At 41.7% G+C, this 18,197-nt stretch overlaps 1 protein-coding gene and 1 long non-coding RNA gene across 3 annotated transcripts in view; one reads left to right on the top strand and one right to left on the bottom strand.

The window, feature by feature from the left end:
* LOC147208633 (matrix-remodeling-associated protein 5) overlaps positions 1 to 16,588 on the bottom strand; it is a 17,242-nt gene extending 654 nt beyond the window's left edge. Inside the window, exons 1-16 of the mRNA XM_086138474.1 lie at positions 16,560 to 16,588; positions 14,125 to 14,248; positions 13,794 to 13,930; positions 9,145 to 9,274; positions 8,288 to 8,526; positions 8,031 to 8,182; positions 4,435 to 7,293; positions 4,072 to 4,304; positions 3,434 to 3,707; positions 3,214 to 3,357; positions 2,504 to 3,022; positions 2,232 to 2,403; positions 1,809 to 2,069; positions 1,550 to 1,676; positions 1,286 to 1,366; positions 35 to 1,181 (exon numbers count right to left, since the gene is read on the bottom strand). Of these exons, the coding sequence (XP_085994600.1) occupies positions 35 to 1,181; positions 1,286 to 1,366; positions 1,550 to 1,676; positions 1,809 to 2,069; positions 2,232 to 2,403; positions 2,504 to 3,022; positions 3,214 to 3,357; positions 3,434 to 3,707; positions 4,072 to 4,304; positions 4,435 to 7,293; positions 8,031 to 8,182; positions 8,288 to 8,526; positions 9,145 to 9,274; positions 13,794 to 13,930; positions 14,125 to 14,248; positions 16,560 to 16,588 (6,628 nt within the window). The remainder of the gene's footprint in view (positions 1 to 34; positions 1,182 to 1,285; positions 1,367 to 1,549; positions 1,677 to 1,808; positions 2,070 to 2,231; positions 2,404 to 2,503; positions 3,023 to 3,213; positions 3,358 to 3,433; positions 3,708 to 4,071; positions 4,305 to 4,434; positions 7,294 to 8,030; positions 8,183 to 8,287; positions 8,527 to 9,144; positions 9,275 to 13,793; positions 13,931 to 14,124; positions 14,249 to 16,559) is intronic.
* Positions 1 to 16,592, top strand: part of LOC147208632 (uncharacterized) — a 23,569-nt gene extending 6,977 nt beyond the window's left edge. For both annotated transcript variants that reach the window (XR_015104054.1, XR_015104062.1), the window contains 2 exons: positions 75 to 149; positions 15,407 to 16,592. This is a non-coding gene — a long non-coding RNA (uncharacterized LOC147208632). The remainder of the gene's footprint in view (positions 1 to 74; positions 150 to 15,406) is intronic.
* The last annotated feature ends 1,605 nt before the right edge of the window (positions 16,593 to 18,197 follow it).

Below are 18,197 nucleotides of genomic sequence, written 5' to 3' on the forward strand. Positions count from 1 at the left end.
ATATAATAAATAAAAGTTGAAAAATATACTGTACCTGATGACCCTCTGATCACCGGCTTCCTTCCTGCTTCCAGTGCATAACGCTTCTCTGCTTGACCTGCCACATTCTTCGCTAGACACCTGTAAACTCCCTTATCTCTTTCAGCCAGGTGAGTGATCCACAAAGTCCCGTTACCATGATGGTGGGTAAAGCGTTGTAGTCTAAAACCAGGCATCAGCATTGTCCCATTAGGTAGCAACCATATGTACTCTGGGTTTGGTTTTCCGCGGGCAGTGCACTGCAGATGCAATTCCCCGCCGTAATGTTTTAGTGATATGAGTTCAATATTAGGAACAGCAAAACTTGGTTTTTCTGCTATTGCTGCCACGTCCAATTCAACTAAAAAGGATGCTTCCCCTAGATGGTTTTTGGCCAGACACATGTATCTCCCTTCATCTGATTTTCTCACTCCTCTCACTTCCAAACTTCCATTTTGGTGTACTTGAAAGCGACCACTGAGGTAGGAGGGTTGTAGTGAGTGGCCGTAAGGTGTAATCCACCAAACCCTTGGCTCAGGTTTCCCTTCAACCTTGCAATCTAAAAGCACAGTTTGATAAGAAATACCAACAACATTTTTGGCACTCTTCCCTTTGTTGCCATTGATAAAGGGTTCCCTGGATTCAACCTCAAGAATCACGTTTTTAATGTCATCACCAGCAGAATTTCTTGCCACACAGGCATATTTACCCTCATCAGCTAATGTTACTTTTTTAACCACTAACATACCATTTTCCGTTATCTGAAATTTGTCCGATGACATTGGAATCACATCATTTCGCGGTGAGATCCAAAATATTTGTGGTGTTGGTTCACCGGTGGCTTGACAGCTCATCTGAGCTAATTCTCCATATTTCACTGTGACCAGGGATTGAAATTTGAAACTAATTCTTGGGGCATTCGGGCCAACCTTGACACTAACCTTTCTCTCATCTTTACCCAGTTTATTCTTGGCAAAACAAGTGTAGTCACCCTCATCTTTTTTGTCCATCTGCTGAAGAAGTAATGTTCCATTGCCAAAAATAACATAGCGGTGGTTGCGATAGCCACTATCGTCAGACTGAAGAGCATTGTTGATTAGCGTTCCATCTGGTAGACTCCAGGAAACTTCTGGATCTGGGAGGCCCGTTGCAACACAGTCTACCTAAGACAGAGACAACACACACATTTTTAAGATTTATTTGTTGTTTTCACGTGATGCTACTCAACCACAGTACTGCGTGTCATTCAAACTGTTCATAGAGATACCTGGACTTTTTCCCCAAAGTTGACTCTCGGCTGCGTTGTCCTCACATGTTCGATTCTAGGCGGTGTCATCAAAACATCCACCTAATACAGAAATATGTAATGAACAAAAGAGTGAAGTGATCTCCATTTTTCTTCACATGGTCTAACGCTGCCGCTACATTTGTGATTGTTGAGAAAAAATACAGGAAGAATGCAGGTAATTGTCAATAAAAATGCACCTCTTTAAATCGATCTGCTTATAATCTCTATCTGTCCTAATCATACCCGAAAGACCTCCATGTCCTCTCCATTCGGTCGCTGAAAGAAGCACAGATAATTTCCACCATCCAGCTCTGTTAGCTGAAGAATCCTCAGAGTCCCATTTCGGAACACTTTAATTGGCCTCTCTGGACTGGAGGCAGATGGAAGGGAGAAATTGTCTGAAGATTAAAATATTTACTCAAGTCTAACAGCAACTAAACATGTTCTAAATTCAACACTCTTGTATAGATTGATCAAATTTCTAATTGAATATTTTTGTAACCTGTAGTGATGCTCCAGGATGGTTTTAGAGGGCAGTTGCCAGATGGTTCCCCTTAGGGATCCTCTTGACTCTGGACAGTGTAAGTAAACAGCAGAGCCATACATAGCTGAGACTGAGTGCTGGCGAGATGGCACTGCATGATGATGAGTAGGGGGGACAGGAAGAGGAGGATGACGGATATGTGAGGAGGAATCTGCCCGCACTTCAAGATGGACGGTTCTTTTTGCAATGCCCACCGTGTTTGTGGCTAAACACTCATACCTGTGTGGAGGACAATGAATTTCTGTTTCAAAAAGTAGCAAGATTATCCTGAACATGCAATAACAAGCATCGGTTTATGAAGTTCTATAATGTACCAAAATGAGCAATGAAATCCATGGTAGTTGTACAATTGTCTTAATCACTCTTTAATACATCTCATACCTCCCTGCATCAGATGGTGAGACATTCTTGAAATACAGTGTCCCATTGGGAAATACAAAGAGCTTATGCCCGAGAAACTGTGATGTCTTAACATGGATCCCTGATGGCAGTGTCCACTTCAAGGTTGGCAAAGGTTCTCCCTTCATGGAGCAATGGACATATATACTCCTCCCTGGGTAGATGTAATTAGTTAATTAATTGCATTGAGAGTATTTTTACTGATCAAGCTACAAGGGATATGACTTTACGGAGATTTGTTTTGTGTGCAATACCTGTTGGAATGATTACGATGTCACTTGCAGCTTCACTGATGCTTGGAGGCAAAGCTGCAACATGGAGATGGTAAGTGACTGTATCCGCACCAGCTGCATTGCTTGCAATGCATTTATAGTCTCCTTTACTGGAGAAATTGGTTGAATGCATTTGCAGTGTCCCATTCTCAAGCAGTGACATTTGAGAGATTGGCATATGAATGTTTCCAATTTCCCGAACAAATGTTCCATCCGGTAGAATCCAGGAAATTTGAGCTGGGGGTTTTCCAGAAGCAAGACAGTCAAGTGTCACACTTTTCCCTAAATAGTTTGCTATCTCTGTAGACGTGGGAGGTTGGATCTTGGGGGCCTCAATCTGAACTGCTAAAGTAATAACCATGCGATCTGATCCAAATTTATTTTGGGCAGTGCAGAGATACTGGCCTCTATCCTGTAGCTGGACTGTTTTAATTACAAAAGTTCCATTTTTGAATACTTCAAACCGGGAACCATGCTTGGTGTTGGCTGGAATGGTGGCACCTGCAGAGGGAAAAGAAAAAACAAATGAAGGAAATGAATGAGTCAATGACATGAAGAAGAGTCCAATGTTCATTTTTTTGTATAAAGTTGCACAAAAAGGTTGCATGTGTCAACATTCTCAAATTTCAAACATTGCAAGTGGCTTCCAATTATGTTACCGGACTCATACCTTTATCATTTTAACATTTTACCTGTGGATACTTTTGTCCATGAGATGCTTGGTTCGGGATTCCCTGTTGCTGTACAGGGTAGAACAACGCCACCCTCTGCCAGGACTGACACACTGGCTTTGTTCACTGAAGTGATACGAGGTTTGGCCCCACCAACACCAGCTCCTAACAGCATCATTTGAAATTAAAAATACCTGATACAAATCTTTTAATATAATGTTTGGAAACTTTAGATGCGTACCTCGAACATGCCACTGACCCCCATGCTGTAATCCCGAGGTGGTAGGATGGAGTGAGTGTGGGGACGGATTCAAACCAGAGAAGGACGACACTGTCGATTTGGCTAGGTTTGTAGGTTGTTGGGCATAAGGGGGTGTCGGTACTGGTGGTCTGAGGAGGGAAGGTCTGGTAAGAGGTACGGGACTCGGTTGAATGGGGTTTGGAGGATTGTTGTAGATTATGCGAGGTTTGGGTGTCACTATCTTTCCCAGCTGAGATAGACGATCAATATAGGCCTGAAAAAAATGTATATGGACAATTAGTACAAACTCATTTCTACCTGTTACATGCTTCATTACAATCACCACTAGCGAAAGAAAAAAAACCCCTACAAGTACAATGCCAAAGTCCACCATTGTATTCGTTATTGCAGCAATCCTAAAATCACATTTAACTAGAATGGCATTTACCGGTACTTCCAACAAGGCCTCATCATTAACATGAAAAAAAAAATGCAACTGTGTGTTTTGGTTTCATTGTCTGACTGTTCATGACTTTCAGGTTCATTGAGGATGATGACGAACGAGACAGGAGATGTAATCACACATCCTAATTACTGTATGCATGGGACTAACATACTTAAGGAATCGACGAACCAACCTGTCTATATCGGTTCCTCAGTTTTGATAATAACAGTTGATCTCTGACTTGAGTCCTGGCATCAAAAGGATTATTTTGATGTGGAGAATTAATCATTGTGTGCTCAATAATGTTGGTTGTGGGTTTCACTGTTTGAGCTGTCATCTCTGGTCTGTTGGTGCCACCTGGGCTTTGAGCCCTTCCATGGGGCAAACGCTTGGCTTCTTGCGTGGGCACAAGATGTAGCACAGCACCTGGAAGAGAAAACAAATATGTGGCCAATACATATGCCACCTCTCCAACACAATATGTCTGTACCAGTTGAGTTGGTATGATTTACATGAAACTATTTACTGTATTATCGATCACAAACATACTACCTACCTTGCTTGGGAGGTGGAAATGATTGTTGCCTGTGCCAAGTAGGATGGATAGGGTACTGATGACGGTTTGAAGGCCAGTAGGAAGTTGGGGGGATGCGGGGAGGCGGTGGTGGCCGATTGACATCTTCCACCTTCTCTGGATTTCTGTCTTGATGCGTTTGTGCCACCTGAGCAGAGTTTGCTTGCTCTTTTCTTTGGTTGTGCTGGTGTAGCCAGGGATGAATAGGGTTGGCGGCAAAATAAGGCTTTTCAGGATTTGCTCCTGCTCTATCAACCTCCTTGTTTTTGTTGTGAATGTTGTCCTCCTTTGTATTTTCTCTGCTTATATGAGAGGTTCTGAAGGTCACTTTGGAAGGAGTGTTGAGTTTTGGTGTTTGGGATGTTGAAACTATGTTATGCCCCATATCATAACTCTGTGTGACCAAATAATTCTTAGATGATTTCGTCACCATCTCAAGCTCTGTGTTCACTGTTTGGGTTTCTTGTCTAATGATTGTTATTAACCTTCTCTGTGTCTCAACCTTTTCTTTCATAATATCCACCTTCTTCCCTGCTGCTATTTTTTTATTTGCACTCTGTTGCTCTGTTTCCACCACAGCCATTTCCGTGTGATGAGAATTGACTTCTGTCTTTGGAGTAGTTGATTTTGGAGGAGGTAAAATATGTGTTTCTGGCAAAATCTCTAATTTGGCTCCTATGTTTTTGAGTGATTGAAAAGCTGTATGGCTACTTTCAAGATCCTGAACTGGACGATGGCTTTCAGTGTTAGATTCTTTTCTCTTGTGCATGCTTCCGCTATGCTCATTAACTCCTACTTTCTCTGTCTGATAGTAGGTGGTGACAACAGTTTGTTCAGGTGTTTTCCAACTAGAGGTGGTGGGGGTGGTAGTAGTCATATTTGTGGCTGTTGGTGGGGCAAAAGGATGAATTCTTCTCATTGATGGTTTTCTGCGTCTAAAAGGTGGCCTTCTTCGGTTTGAGCGACCAGGAACAAATTTCTTGTTGCCTGCACCAAATTGCCGGTTTTCTGCGTTTTCAATTTGAGTTTTGACAATTGGAATTACTCCATTGTTTTTTTCTGTCATCGCACTAACATAGTTAAGGGATGACTCTGTACTTGTGACGAATGGAGTCTGTGAAGTTTGGGGTTGTGTTTCTTTTGCTGTTGACTCCATCCTATATTCAGAAATGGTTGTAATGGGATCAATGTTAGCAGTCGTACATGGAGAAACAGTTGTCAAACTGGTTGGGACAATCACGGTGGCAGAAGACGGCAATGCTACCTCTGATGGCCGTGCAATGGGTAGTTTAGCATTGGCTTTAGCCAAAACCTCCGCCCAGTAATTTGGATCCAAAGTCTTCACCACAATGGTGGGTTTTCGTTTAAAATCTTTCTTTGGGACTTTGTTTGAAAACAAACCATTCTTTCGCTGGTTTCCTACTGTAGGCACCTGTGTCGCAAAAGGGCGAAGAGTTTCTTGGTAATCTCCTGCTGAACCCTCTTCCATGTCGGTGTTTAAGATTTTCTGCTCTGTTTCTGTCTGTACTTCAGAGACCGTTTCCCCTGTCACTTCCACCATGTGAGACAGCATGTCGACTCCGTAGAGGTTTGAGGCCAAACAACTGTATTCTCCCGAATCTTCTTCCATTAACTTCCTTACTACCAACGTACCATTTTCCATGACTGCTACCTTTCTTGTCTTTTGTGTGGGAAAAAGTACTTTGTTTGTGGGCATGTACCATACGGTTTGACTGGGTGGTGTTGATGTCACCTCACATGGGAGAGAGATTGAACCACCCTTTCCAACGACAATTTTCTGGCCATTGAAAGCAGAGGGGCTTGGTGATCGTTCTTTAACAGTAAGCCGCAAAGACATCAAATCCACTCCTGCTTTGGTTCTGATCATACAGTGATAGAGACCAGAATCAGACTGTGATGTATTCATGATCACAAGATCCCCGGTATCATCAATTTTAAGATTTTCAGTTTCACCCTCCACAAAGGACAAATCTGGAAGCATCCACTCCATGTTTACCTCCTGTTTTGAAGTGACAACACTGCATTTTAAGTGAACCTTTGATCCCTCAAGAGCAGTATTGACCCGCCATGCGGTCCCACGGTTAATCATTGCCCAAGAGGAAGAAAGCTTATTGTCATCCTGCTGCCCTCTGTGGCTGTGGATTATTCTGGTGATGACGGTTGTCAAATCCATAACCAGTTTTTTGGTTGTTGTTTGTTGTCTATTCAGCTTTAAAGAGATTCTGTGTTGAAGCAGCCATGCTGGTTCTGCCACCAAATACCCTTTTAAGTCTGTGAAATAGGGGGAATTTTCATTTGCAACTTGGGCATATTGATAAGTAGTTCTGCTGGTGTTAGTTCTTTCCTGACCTCTTTCCAAGATAGCAGGACTTTCGTAGTAATACGCAACCAGTTGCCAAAGATTTTGTAATTTTTCCCGATCAATCTCACACTCCAGGGTGGTTGCTAATGAGACGTTGGCAGAAAACCCTTGAAATGACCGTGGATTCACTGTCCAGTATATATGAGAACTGTCTCCCGGGTGGCGCACATCGCAGTCCACATGAGCATTATTTCCATGGCTATCTGAGAGAAAAAAGCTTAAATGGCCTAAGGGCTTTTCAAAGTCCCTGGTATATGGCAGGTCACGCTCTGTGTCAGATTCATCCCACACAGGGTTGTCCCACAGTTTGAGGGAAGAGTGAAGAGCTGGTTTTTCACAGGTAAACTGATCTTCACTTAATCCAAGCAATATGGTGCCGTTCAGTGGTTGAGGAGAGAAACACTGAGGACAAACTTCTGTTGTGCTTCTCTCACGATCTTTTTTACACTTTATTACTCCTGGACACAAGAATAGGAGAGATGAATCAACTTTTTCAAATATCTACTCTGGTTTGATGTAAATGAGGATGATAGGAAGGAAGGATGCAAGGATGGTCAGCTGTCAGATGGATGCCAAAATAACAAAACTCCTAAGAGACGTCTTAAATATAATGTACATCTTATCTGGCACTGTTTGCAAATGTTGAGAAACCAAAATGCTTGGTCAAGACGATCATCTTTAACTTTCTTGCTTTTCACTCTGCAGCAAATGTTTTTGTCAATTCTTACTCCAGAATATATAACGCAACAAATTCGAACTTGACATATTTCTGTCTGTTTAACAGAGCAGCAGGGAGGCAAAATAGATGCTAAGAAAAATCTGTAAATTCTTACTCCAGAGTAGCGTAAATAGCAAAAAAATATTGTGAACATTTTAGCAATTTTTTTTCCCGCTTCCTTTGTAAATACTACTTACGAGCCTTTAAGGTTTCTGGGTTTACATGCCTGCTTATAATGCACAATATTTTGTAAGTAAGCAGTTTCAATAAACCAAAACAATTCTGATTACTCATCACATGTCTTTGAATTGTAGATTTTTAAATTTAGAATTTGTAATACTAATTATGATCCATCCATCCATCCCTAACAAAAAAAATCAAAATTTGGCATCACACCCTGCTGTGTGAAAGTAGACGAAGTGGCAGGTTGGGAAATGTCAGCTCAATGAGAGTCATGAATATCTTTTTGTACGATACCTTCATGTGTAGAGCTCCACTGTACCAGCCAGTGGAGTTGACAATCGCAGGTCCATGGGTTACCATGAAGAGAGAGAATTTCCAATCTGGGAGATGTGTTCAGTATAGTTGCAGGGAGCTTTTCCAACATATTATCTGAAAGGTGTAAGTGTCTGAGAAAAAAAAAAAAATTGAAAAGTGTGTGTGTGTGTGTGTGTGTGTGCGTGTGTGCGTGCATGCGTGTGTGAGTGCGTGCGTGCGTGTGTGATTTTACTTACTTGAGTCCAGAAGTCCAAAAGTTCCCTAATAGTGACACTGTAATGAAGGTATGAGGATGAATCTCTTTGAGAAGATTCCCCTCCAGTTGTAGTAGTTTGAGGGAAGTCAAACCCGTAAAAGAATATGGCTCGATAAAGCTGATGAGGTTGTGGTCTAGATGCAGGCGAACCAGGCCCGCCAGACCATCGAACAGTCCATGTTTCACTGTTGTTATCTTGTTATAACTCAATTTCAATATCTGAAAAAAATACAGAATCCATGTTACTCGTAAAGTGCCTCATGGAGAAAAGTTCACAAAATTGCAGTCAAACCAACCTTAAATTTGTATTTAATTGAATTAACACAGTGTAATTGCAGGATGAGTTTGACTAAAGTTAAAGACAGCTGAGGCAGCTATGGGGTCCTCTAAATTTGGAATAGGGGCATGTCACATTCGGTAGACAATGTGCAGCTTCTTTCGTCACATTGAGTCGCAGACATGCTGTGTGATGCAGTGAAGGTGACCACTTTTCAAAAACCAAGCACACTTTGATTTATGTGCGTGACTTTTGTTATGTCGTACCGTACAGACAGATTTTTCAGACCTGTATATTTGCAAGTATAAAATAATTAACTCACTGGCACATTTTCCTTTTGCTCGACCAGTTTGACCAGCAAGTTGATAAGAGTATAATCATGATAAAATCCTAGGTAAGGCTCACAGTTTTGACATCATTTGTAATGATGTTACCATTACAGCGGGTACTTAACTGTAATACAGTACTTGATTTTTTTTGCATACAGTTTCTTATTAGTTCTAGATCATTTCTGCTTCAATATAACATGATCAATTGTGTAACACACACATACATAGTACCTGTAGCGATCGCAAGCTGTAAAATGCCCCTGGGTGGACTGTGCTTATGTCGTTACCATGCATCAAGAGCATTTCCAGTTGCCGTAGTGACCTAAATTCGGGTGCCTTCACTTCAGTCAAGCTATTATATCTGGAAGCAAAAAGAGCAAAACCAAAAATGTTTATCTGGTTGCAGGATCGGACTGTCCGTAGGTCGTTTGAAATTAAATTAGCATTATTTCATCGTGCCATTCACCAAATGAGGTGAACTATTGAATAAAAATGTTTGAAATGAATGAGAAAAAAAATGTGTTAATACAATGCTTAATATTTTTCCCGCACTATAAGGCGCACCTAAAAGCATTCAATTTTCTCAAAAGCCGACAGTGGGCCAAATAATACGATACGCCCTATGTATGGATCAATATTCAGATTTCTTAGACATAGTATTTTAAATGTTCTGTAAAATGCTTTGACACAGCTGCAGCTGTTGTGAAAGCACTATAAAAATAATGCTGTATTGTATTGTATTTTCTTCCCCTATCGCAGAGATCCCTCAAGTGGATGCATAACGCAACTGCAGTCACTATTGTCACTTCTATTCTATGTGCCTTATAATGCGGTGCGCCCTATTTATGAAAACAGTTTTGAAATAGGCCATTCATTTAAGGTGCACCTTATACTCCAAAGTGCCTTATAGTGCGGAAAATACGGTACTCTCTAATTATCTTTGTTGTCAGTCCCACTGTTTTAAAATTGCCATTTAAAAGCAATGAATACAAAATTGATTTTCATAGAGCCGCCTCAACCGCCTCCATCCATCCGCGGCCCGCTCTCTTCTTCTCTGATGTGGAAGTACAGTCTTGGGTTTGAAGCTACACTTGAGCAATGTCCGCCATCTTTTGGTGAACATTGTTATTCCCACTTAAAACTGCTCAGGTTGCAGTCAACATTTTTTATTTTCAAAAATGGATCGAGGGACACTCAGAGCGTGGGCCACATGTGCCCCACTGGCTGCCACTTGCCCATCCCTGCCATTGATGTTCGCCATCCAAATACAGTGACTGAAAACCATTCCTGTTCTCGTCAGGGATTTTGGATTGTTCTGTTTCATGTTAACAACGGTAACATAGTGTAAAGCAGCAGGAGCATGTGTGAATAGAGCTTTGGCACATAATCCTAGTTAAAATACAAAGCGCTATTGAAAACCCTGCTGTGCATTCTCCAGCTTTCAGCACATTACAATCAGTGTCTTTCCAAGAGTCATTCCCATGCCAAATCCAGCACAGACCAGCGAATGCCTGAATCAAATACGTGATTCATACCCCGGCGCAAAAAAAAAAGAAAAAAAAAGGACTTTCTATCAACAGTGAGACAGCAAGGCCTTCCAAAATTCTAAGTTTTGGGTCTACAAAGATGTCATACACTAAGTCCGTACAGTTAACCTCGGCCTCCTGAGCCCGCTGTCCTTTTGCTCAATAAAAGAGCCAATTCATAAATTCAACTTTTATCTGTTATTTTCTGAGCCATTTCTTGTCAGATTTTTTTTTTATCGATGGTGAAAACTTAAGCCTGGCAATTATTTGTGTTTTGCTCAGTTATTGTTGCTTGGTAACCGATGTGGAACAGGTAGACCTAGGAAAACAACAGTTACCCATTGAAATATTTTGAGAGTTGTAACAAAAGACTCTCGGGTGGAGTTATGTGGAGTTGGCTTGTGTGATGAGGGGAGCTTCTGTCGTTTCCTCTGGGTCCTTCTGCCCTGCGCCCTAGTTTCTTGTTGCTGGAGTCCTGGTACTGAGAACTTGCCTTGCTTATGGGTAGGATGGGCTCAGCACCTCATGTCACTGAGGAGAGGTGGGCTAGATGAGCTTAGCCCGATACATAGCCACAACCCAATTTTCAATCTATACCAGTCTACTGCTCAAATTCTTGCCTTTATGTCTCTCTTTGTTTTTGTTTGGCTTGGCTTGCTTCACATATGGTGAAACACGCCTTTTCTTGACGAGATTACCTTGAGTATGAGGTTCAAATTAAATGATAATATATGTTGTTTTTATTATGGTTGCTCTCCATATGATCCTCCTCGGCATTATTCATTGAGAGGATAAATATTAGGAGCGACATTTATTTATTGGTCTTCAATTTCCATAACAAAGTCAAACTATAATATAGCGAAACAAAACAGTCCCGAAATGTAAATAAAAGCCACAGAATATGCCTCGTATGAATGTATACCAAAGTTGTGCCTTTGAACTATGGTTAAGTGGGTGGTCTGGTGTTTTGAAAGTCCGTTATGTCAGTTCCCTGAAGGTCTGGTCCCCCTCCAAATATCTGGTCTGCTGATGTGCTCTGTTGATTCCTGTAGGATCATACGCTGCACCACGTAAACACACACCCAGCACAAATGAATAACATACAATTACCATGAAGCACTTCCTTATAGTGAGGGAGTCATTCACTAGTGAATAACTCAATTCAACCTGGGGGGAACCTCCAGCATTGCTTCCATGTGAAACTTAGGGCCATACAATATTGCATGGCTTTGTTGATGTTTGTCGTAAGTGTCTTATTTCCTTCCTGCAGAACATGACTGCTGTCGTAGAAATATGGTTTTAGTCCATTGCAGTCTGAGTCCAATGACGAGCTGCCTTAATGAGTTATCCACCAGGGGTATGACTTATACAAGACTGCCAAGGAATCAAACTAAAAGTGTACGTATGCACAAAATCTGTAAATAGAGCACGAAAAAAATGGACCCATTTCAAACTGTGTGTACGTACACGCACTTGACATTTTCCCTTGAAAAGTCACTGAACTTGGGAACAGGCACATACCGCCCTCTACATTGTCAAATCTATCCATATACGGTCACTGAGATAGCAGTGCAGGAAAATGAATGAGCATAGATGGGCACTTTACCCTATTTTGCCGGTCCGTTCTTCATCCAGGACCTGAGCATCCTTCCGCTATCGTCTCTCCGTCCTTATTCATAAAATAATCGTCCCCCGTCTCCATCCTTCCTCGTCCTTTTTAAATCGCTTCCACCCTGCTTAACCAAGGACATACCTATTGGCTGGACCGGCCATGGGCCTGCTCACTGGGCCTTTGAAACAAGCTTTAAGACAGCTGCAGTACATCCAGAATTCTGCTGCTTGAGGTTTGCCTTCAAAACTGCCCTGCTTCATGGCCTAGTGTCAAAGTACAGGTCCGATGACACCTTCTCGGACTATGAAATCTTCAGGGAGTGATCTCCTGCTGGTTTCCAGAATCAGAGTGAGAGTATGTTTCAGTTTAATGCGGCTAAAACCTGAAACAGTCTTTCAGAGGATGTGAGACAATCCTCGACTCTGAATCCAGGCTGCCAGCTGTTGTATTTATCTGTCCATGTGACATATGAAAGTATTTTATTTGGGGTGATTTTATTTGCCTTCTTGTAATTATAGTATATAGCTGTGAAACACTGAATTGCCTTGCGTACAAACTGTGCACTACATTGAAACGTTGCCTTGCCCGTGTCATGTGTGTGTGTGTGTGTGTGTGTTCTGCTCCCTTTCTTGTGCTTACCTGCCGTGATTGTGCCTTTCCACACCTGTTACTTGTCATTCCCGAAGTGTCTCAGTTCGGGAATGACAACCAGTTTGTTTCATCACGATTTTGCCATTGCTGACTGCTTTCCCATTCCCTAAGCCTTAGCTTTTCATTTATTTATTTTTTTCGGAACTCGTTCTCACCTTGAGCCTTGACAGAACAAAGTGGCGTTAAAATTGTACAATTGTACAAAACAAACTCTGAATGAGAATAGTGATAACGATAAAAGATTAGCGCAACAACTCTGAGCACAAGCTGCAACTGAAGACTGCTGAGCGCTAACAACTTCCGGTGACACAGTCACACGCCACCGTAGGTTAACTTTATTTCAGTTTCTTTTTTTTTAAATACCTTTTTGTGAAAGTGAGACTGATAAATTTTTTAGGGTGCAGTGTACATTAACACAAAAGTATACTGTATATATTACTAACATGCACTGAGACACAAATGTTTTTTGTTTTTTTTCCTCAACACCCCTCGGATCGTTTTGGATCCAGTCCCTGATCTACTGGTCGATCATGATTGACATAATGGGCACCCCTGATTTAGAGCATATATTGAGACTATACTGTTATTGCACAGTGACTGTGTTATTTATCTACTGTGTGAGACTACTGTGCTGAAACCTTCATCCACTCTGCAAAGACCCACATGGAAGTGATTAGGAGCTTTCCCCACTTCACCGTAAGTTTACAACCACATGCTGGTGCTAAACCTTGAGCTCCTGGCTTTCAAACAGAAGTTGTCATATTAAATACACAGTGAGTTGTGGTCTGCCGATCTTCCCGATTATTGCTTTGACATTAAAAGAAAAAATACTTGCCATGAGTTTTTATGAGAACAGATGAACAGCAATGTATTATGGTCATACATGTTGAGACAAGATTATAGAATATTTGAAATATTAGATAGACCAAAAACAGGTCTACGTCAAATAATTGCATCGTTAACAGACTTGTGGTTTCGTTGACATAACCCACAACAGATTATTTACTGCAGCATTTTAAGTTTTGCCCCAACTTGAGTCACACTGTTTAGATTTTCCAGAAGTACAATTTTAAAATGTGACCAAGTCTTACCCCAAGTTGATTCTCTCCGTGTCTTTAGGAAAAGTTGTTGGTACAGCCGTGAGATGTCTGAATGTACAGTGAACATCTTTCACACTTGGACAGCTACAACCCCGCGGACAGGAGGGTTCAGCTTGGGCAAGGGAGATCTGCAATAGGAGAGAGATGACAACCCAGATGGTCCAATAAGTACAGAGAGAATGTGAAATAACAAGAGCGGATTTGAGTTTGGCAATTTAAAAGGAGATTCAAAAAGTTTAAAGTGATTGACCGTTAATCCTAATTCAACATGAAGCAAGTTGAACCTTGCTGATAACACAGTTCGTGTAATTAAGATATTTACCATTAGCCATAGTGGTGATGAGAGGAGAAGGGGAGCACACACTGCAGCCAACCTGCAGAAGATCTTTGTGCACCACCACAAGGCCATAACTGGATCACTGAGGACGCTCACGCCATGAATGTATCTGCAGAAAGTGAAGTATAATGTACAAATTAGCACCGGAATTAACAGTTGGTATATGTATGTACACAATTCAAACATTTATTTCAAAGTCATGATATGGCAGTCGGATGTGATAGAGCGTAATAGGCTTCAGATCCCTAACAGCCCGAAGGGGGTAAACAGCCCACAAAATTGACGAGTGAATGCATTTTAATTGAATGTCATAATTGAGCAATGAAAGGTTCAGTTTAGCTCCCAACAATATTGAGCAATATGTCATTACATTTGGTATAGACTGGGTGTGTTTACTGTATATTATAAAGGCAATTTCAGCAAAATTGCTATTGTACTGTAAGTGAAGGGTATGGTTTGCGTTCATCCACAAAATTCCATCAACAAATCTGACAACCCCCAATGACAATGAAGTTGCGACTTTGTGTAGGATGTGAATCAAAACAAAATACAGTGATGCGCAAATCCTTTCCAGAAAGTTTGGTGAACCTTGATGTACTTACTGTACAATACCCATGGTTCACAAATGATTCTGTGCACATGTTGCAATGTGGTCGACCATCTATTTTTTAATACGCTCAATATACAAACAGAAACGGATTGGACGAGGTGTAACTTTGCAGTCTTCACCCTCACCTCGAATATATCTGGGATGCGATCATCTCCTTTTGATGCTACCGTGACTTTAACCCTTTCATGCACACTGTAACCTGATAGCATGATAAGCTGTCCACTGTAGTAACCGCTGTCCCTGAAAGATTTTAAGAACAATAAAAATCCAACTCATCTCCGCTATAAAGTGGTCTGGAATTGTCTTCGTGGGTCAAAAACTAAATTTCTACTTGGTCTTCCTCACTAATGACTTTACCAGTACTTCTGGAGACAGTGGGAGAGGACGGAAGGAACAAAAGACAGCAAAAACAGAGTGCGTAGCAGGATACATGTGGAGTTTGGAGAGGACAAAATGCGATCAGAAAAGAGGGTCATGTTGAGGTAAAAGCTGAAAGGACAAGCAAAAACAAGAAAAGGAAAACACTGGCACATTTCCATTCCTGTGCAGTGCACCCACCCCGGCCTGGTGTTTTCTGGTAGCTGTTAACATGGTCAGCAGCTGACTTTAGAGACAGAGCTGAAAATGCTCACTTGTGGACCACTTTCATGCTTCCAGGTGGCTGAGGGTGACCTTGAGGAATCCCAGAAGGAAAGTCAGGAATAGGGAAGCCCACACTCCAGAATCCTGGTCTTCATCCACATACTTCAAACAACAAAGCGTGTGACGGAAAAGTGGTTAGGACTGCACGACTGTCCGTGTTTTATGTTATGTGTTGTGTTTATTATTTTACTTTATGTTAACTGTTTTGTGAAGCGCTTTGTTACAGCTGTCGCTGTTGTGAAAGCGCTATATAAATCAGCATGTATTGTATTGTATTGTATATGTCATGAATGCAATTGCGGATGGCATCTGATCAAGTATTTCTCATTTCTTATATATTAACATGTTGAAGACGCTCTTTGACTGTTGCCTGAGGAATTAAGGTGAGGCCGGCATGCTGTGGTTTCAAGCACGTCAATTCCGGTTTACATTAATTATAGTGTATGTTCAAATGATCTCATAAGTACTCATCAACCTCCATGAGCAGAAACATCTCAAGGTAATGAAAATTCAAAGAATGATAAAATCGAGTGTGCCTACACTCAATGGCTTTAACATTGAGATGATTGACATCCATTCCAGCTAGTGATGATTTTCAATCACAAAATATCTCTTTAAAATAACACAGTAAGCATGTACAATAAATGGCCTAAAAGTCGACAATCTCCTGTTAGAACATGTCCCTGAAATGGACCTCACGTTGGCATTCTAGTATTTGAGTTACCGGTACTCCTGCTGTGAAACAAATTTAATGTCACCTGACTTAATGGAGCATGGCTCAGGTCGGAGAATATTTTGGCCAAGGGACTGCTTGTACCTTAAAGAGGTGCCAAGGACATCTTTTTGGCAAAATCATTACACTGACAACCAACCAACACACCGTTTCTCCACTCAAGAGAGGAAAAAGAACGCTTTAGTGGAACATTCCGATTCAGGTCCATCTATAATCAACCACGATATATCTGAACAATATCAAAGGGAGAGAGCCAAAACAAATGTGCTGCTAAATCCTTTTCAAAATAAATTTGGAACTTTTGCCATTTAAAACAACTTCCTCAAAATGCAAAACAATACTTGTTTTCTCTGATTGCATCATCAAGTTAGACTGAATGAATTCAGGTTAAATGAAAAGCATCTGTAAGAGTTGTAGGCATTTTCATGCACTCACCTGTAAATTCCAAAACAAACAACTGGCATTAAAACAAAGACCTGCAAAACAAAGTCTTGGAGCTTTGACTGCTGTGTTGAAAGGTTTACATAAATTAAAAAAAATCAGGCTTAAAAAGTTCACAGTTGACGTGTTCGTCCGGTCTGCTGACTTGTCAAAGTCGAAGAAAAACAACAGAGAAGCACAAGAAGAGATGGAGCTCTCTGACTTTGTTTGGAATCAATTCGACCCTCTGTTGGTCCTTAAGGCATCTGGAGTTCAGATTAGTTTCTTTCCTCCTTTCTGCTCCCGTTTGGTGTGTTCAGGCAGGAATGCTGCGCCACTTCTCCATCTCCTCCTACACCTACGCGCCTTTCCTTCACCTCCCCAAAACTCCCCTTCCTCTCTCCACAGTAGTCTGCTAGAAACATTAAGGTATTATTTTTTTCTTTCTTTCTTACTGTTTCAGCTTGTTGTTTGCCAACTATCGCAATCTCAGGCATTGTTTCTCATGAAAACATTTTCCCTTGCTTCCAAAAGAGATTCCAATACACCAACATCATTTGTGTGAGTTACACTCTGTGGTCAAAAGTAAGGCAGTTTCAGGGAACACGCTGTTGCACTTCGATTTAATGAGTATTCACAAACATTATTGAATAACAAAAGATGCTTTAATCACACGGTCCATTCATCATCTGATCCGCTTATCCTCACAAGGGTCGCGGGCGTGCTGGAGCCTATCCCGGCTGTCTTCGGGCAGTAGGCGGGGGACACCTTGAACTGGTTGCCAGCCAATCGCAGGGCACACATAGACAAACAACTATTCACGCTCACAATCACACCTAAGGACAATTCAGAGTGTTCCGTTAACCTACCATGTATGTTTTTGGAATGTGGGAGGAAACTGGAGTACCCGGAGAAAACCCAGGCAGACACGAGGAGAACATGCAAACTCCACACAGGGAGGCCGGAGCCGGAATCGAACCCTGCACCTCTGCACTGTGGGGTCGACACACTAACTACTGGACCACTGGGCCACCCCAATAGACATCCAATACCTGTATTCCGTTTTAAACCACAAGACTTACTAAACTCTCACGTTCGATTAAACCACACTACAACTACTCTCTTGATCTGCCTCACCTCATGACGTCTGGATTTTGGCCTATTTTACTGCTGCTTCTCCTCTCTTCTCCCCCCACTCGTGCCCTACTTGGAGTGGGGCTTGGTTTGACGATAGGCAACTCCGGTCCTAGAGAGCCGCAGTCCTCCTTGTGATGAGCTCGTCAGCAAGCTCTGTAAAAGCCTGATTATCCTGATCATTTGAATCATGTTTGATGACTGCGGCTCTCTAGTAACGGAGTTGCCTACCCCCGGGCTAGGTGGTGGTTAGGAGGAGTGTTGCTGTGGAGGATTCTGTATTGCTCTACCAGGAGAGATCCTGAGGAAAACCACGTTCCTGGCAGCGTCTCCATGCGGCACTTCATTTCATTTGATGAATTCTTACACTGTTTAAACTAACTGTATTGCATCATATCATGTGATTGATGTTGCTCACTCTGTACTCATTACAGTCTGATTATCCTGGAAGAGAGATCCCTCCATTTCTGATCCTGCCTAAATGTTTATTTTCCACCTTGACCCCCCCCCCCCCCCCCC

The sequence above is a fragment of the Hippocampus guttulatus genome, chromosome 2 (assembly GCF_054856545.1).
Source record: "Hippocampus guttulatus isolate MCC_2025c chromosome 2, RoL_Hgut_1.0, whole genome shotgun sequence".
Lineage (NCBI taxonomy): Eukaryota > Metazoa > Chordata > Actinopteri > Syngnathiformes > Syngnathidae > Hippocampus > Hippocampus guttulatus.